Source organism: Atta cephalotes, assembly GCF_000143395.1.
Source record: "Atta cephalotes unplaced genomic scaffold scaffold00003, whole genome shotgun sequence".
In the NCBI taxonomy this organism is placed as follows: domain Eukaryota; kingdom Metazoa; phylum Arthropoda; class Insecta; order Hymenoptera; family Formicidae; genus Atta; species Atta cephalotes.
In genome coordinates this window covers 762,197-766,116 of record NW_012130067.1, presented here as the reverse complement: position 1 = coordinate 766,116, position 3,920 = coordinate 762,197, and the positions used below count along the sequence as shown (strand labels likewise).

General features: G+C 31.5%; 1 protein-coding gene across 1 annotated transcript in view; it reads right to left on the bottom strand.

The window, feature by feature from the left end:
* Positions 1 to 405: 405 nt before the first annotated feature.
* Positions 406 to 3,920, bottom strand: part of LOC105624633 (E3 ubiquitin-protein ligase TRIM33-like) — a 7,522-nt gene continuing 4,007 nt past the window's right edge. The window contains 8 exon segments of the mRNA XM_012205993.1: positions 406 to 579; positions 645 to 797; positions 900 to 1,086; positions 1,162 to 1,327; positions 1,432 to 2,721; positions 2,887 to 2,999; positions 3,556 to 3,592; positions 3,595 to 3,749. Coding sequence (XP_012061383.1) covers positions 406 to 579; positions 645 to 797; positions 900 to 1,086; positions 1,162 to 1,327; positions 1,432 to 2,721; positions 2,887 to 2,999; positions 3,556 to 3,592; positions 3,595 to 3,749 — 2,275 coding nt within the window.

Here is a 3,920-nt window from a genome sequence, read left to right as displayed (position 1 = left end):
TATATATGTAGTATATATATACATATAGTGTAGTAATATATATATATATATATATATATATATATATATATATATATATTCGAAGAATAGAAATATGTACGAAAAAGTTATATATTACATTAACAATCACCTTGTCATTCTAAAGTATATATAATATCGTCAATTTAATTGAAACACCGAAAAAATTTGTTATAAATATTTCAAAAGAGAACATATAATAAATGCTCATGTTTGCCTTTTCAACTATTTTAAATATTTATCATATTGCGAAAAAGTGTGGATAGTATTTATCACATTCTATCAAGTTATTAACTGTTTAATCCGATAATTATAAATCGTAAAAATAATTTACTCCCAAACACAACGATTCCGACGAGATACACTTAACAATTCACTTATTCTATATTAATCATTAATTATGCGTCTATATTTTCTATTGGGTGGAAAAACTTCTTCATCTTCTTCCTTATCAGGTGTGAGGAAAGGATCGTCATATGCATAATTTGGTGCCCATTTCAATAACAACTTTTCAAAAAACTCTTCTAAATTTCTAGCTTCTTGATAAACTTGTGAATCCACCTGAAAAAAGGAATGTAAATAGATGACAATGATAAATAAAAAATTAAAAATCTTCATCAGCTTACAGGATTGTACGTAAAAGCATTTTTGAACATAAGTCTAATGTCCGCCATAACTTGTCTTAGATCTGTATAATGATCTATATGGTCAGACTTTAATTTATCCCTGATTATATCTAACGCAATTGGCTTCTTGATAATTCGATGATAATCAGTAATCTGAAAATCAAAACATTCATTGAATTATTGATAATCTTGACTTGTCAAACATTAACGTTGAGAAAAAATGGTGCTCTTTCGTCGTGCTCCTATCGTGCTTACCTCGCTCGATACAATTTCCCGAAAAGGTAAGCTTTGCTCATATTGACAATAAAGTTCTAAGACAATTCTTTGTGCAATTCGTAATTCCTTAGCGCTCATACCATTTGATCTTTTTTCACTGTTCGATGTATCGTCCGAACAATCGAGTACATTTGTACACAACATACACTGCCAAGTTTCACTCTCGCTACAAAAAAATACTTAATTAATAATAGTTGAAAGGAAATGCGAGATAAAGGTACACTATAAATAGAAAGCTTACTCTGGAAATGATTTTAAACTAGGTATATGACAATAAAGATGGAAGACTTTTGGACATTTATCGCAACACAGTACTGCATCTCCTCCATCCATACATACGGCACACCAATCTTCATTTGGATCGTCCTTCATCACCATAGAAGCGGTTGTACTTTTCGAATTGTCTGCTGGAAGACATGTAAATTGAAATAAAAAGTCTAAGCCGAGTAGGTAAAAAAGAATATAGTTAACATTTTTAAGTTAAAGTGAAATAATATCGAGTTTAACTAACCTGTTGCATTCTCAGCTATCGAGTTTATATCCTCGTCAGTGGAACTATCGACTTGTGCCGAGTCTACCTGATTTTTTTGAGCTTCTGGTATCACTAGGATTCCATTACTATCTAATTTCGCAATAGTGAGCATTAGATCATTCAATGATTTCTGACAAAACTTATCTAAGCTCTTTTCGGTGTCATCCGACTTGCCAGGAGTGGTGACAGGACTAGGTGTTTTGGGTATAGACGAACTGACAGCATGTAACAATGAAACGGTAGCTGAATTTTGCAATTGTGGTGGATTATCACATGAACTGGCACTTACATTGGTGTTAAATTTTTGATTATTGCTAGTCTGTTGATTTCTTAAAGTAATTTTGTATGTATCATTGGTAGGAACTGGTGCGTAAGTAGGTATATGTTGATGTCGAGGCAAGGTATAAGGAAGGCAAGGATTTGCTTGTTGTGGTATATGCCAGCGATGGATGGGATAATTTCCAATATGCTGTGTTGACGGAGAAGTTAAATTACATTGTTGTAAACGTGACGTCACAGGTACAATGGATGTATTTGTTGCTTGATATGTATGAGGTGGTGGTACTTGGACCCTCTGAGGGTTACTATTTGAAGAATATCTATATCCAGGAGAAAATCGGTATGGTACATGATTAGTGGATGTCCGAAACGCTGGATATGGAGGTGGTGGAATAGAATTATGCGCGAGAAGCCCCCGTAAACTTGTGTTCTGTCCGAGTTGATCTAGATTTTGAGTTTGTTGATGTGGATGCGTGGATGAGGTTACTTGTTGTTGGTGACAGGTTCCCAATGGACGTTGTTGATGCATCAATGGAGGTTGTTGCAATCTGTTATTACTATAGTTGACAGAATACGGTATTCGTGGCTGATGTGCTTGTGGCGATGATCGAGGTGACATACTGTGCGGTGCGATATACTGTTGCATATAATTTTGTGATTGTTGAGTATGTTGTTGTTGTTGTTGTTGTTGTTGTTGTTGTTGTTGTTGTTGTTGCTGCTGCTGCTGTGGAAGATGCAGAGACGCTTGTTGCTGATAAGAATTCTGTGGCGCGTTAGTGGATTGTTGTGTTACCATTACAGGTAATGGTAATCCCTGCTGAATGACAACAGGCATAACACCATCAGAGTGAGTATTATTTATTGAATTCGTAATTTGCTTTTGTTCAGCTTGTGACTCATTATAAGACACTGTGCTGTTATTAGCAGCCACAGGAGATATGGACGGATATACTCTACCATCGACGACTATCGCTCCGATTGATGACACCACTGTAGAAGTAATACAAATTGGATTATGCTTAAATATAAAATATAACCGATTGATTTTCTAATTTTAAGATTAAATTTCTAATTATTGATTAAATCAATTATACAAAAATAAAGTAAAAGTATAAAAGTAAAAAATCAGATAAAAAATGATTTAGTGTTACAAACCTTTTATTAAATCTGGTACTTTTTCTAAAGATAAATGTATTCTGACAGGTATTTCAGGATTTGGAATATCAGCTCGTCTACTTTTTATTCTTTGTAAATGGCTTGTAACAGATCTGTAATAATATTATTATGTGTGAATATATATAGCATGAGGCATTTAAAGTGTTATAATAATTACTGTTATCTTTGAAAATACTTCGCATATTCTTGCAGCTCATCGAGCATTTTCAAAATGTTCAAAATAATCAAACATGTGCGTTTATATTGTCTGTATACATTGTTAATTAATTATATAGAGAGATATAATCTTTTGCGCAATATATCTTGAATAATATCACAATTTTAAAAGTTGATTAATACGAAGCTCTTAACCAAAGAAAATTGTAATTGTGTCATTTTTGAAATATCTCAATGTCATCCAAAAATCTGATATAAAATGTAGAATATTCCGTTTTAAAAATTTAACATTATTAAAATTATTTCATACATTAAAAAATTAATTTTTTTTAAATTAAAAATTCATTATTATTCAACCCCCTTCAAATTATATAACTTTTCTCTGAAGCATGTTTTGCTATAATGCATATTTTTTAAAGATAACAGCTTGTAATAATATTTCAAATGTTCCATCTTAGGAATATGCGCGCGCGTATATATAATTTTACTTACCTTTTACTATATAATAATTCCATGTCCGATCCTTTTTCAAAGCATGAGTACCAAAAAGTATACAATGATCTGTAAGTCTAGACAATTGATCTAAAGCAACTTTTTTCTCATTTAATGTATTCTGTTTTTGATCACACACTTCATTTAATCTCATCACCAATTGCTTTCCTCTTGTATTAATAGCATTTGTTAATCTAATACAAAAATAAGATAAAAGAATAAGTGACTAATCGAATTATATATTTAATTAATTAATTATGCAAATACACACACACACACACACACACACACACACACACACACACTATATATATGTGTGTGTGTATGTATATATATATATATATATATATATATATATATATATA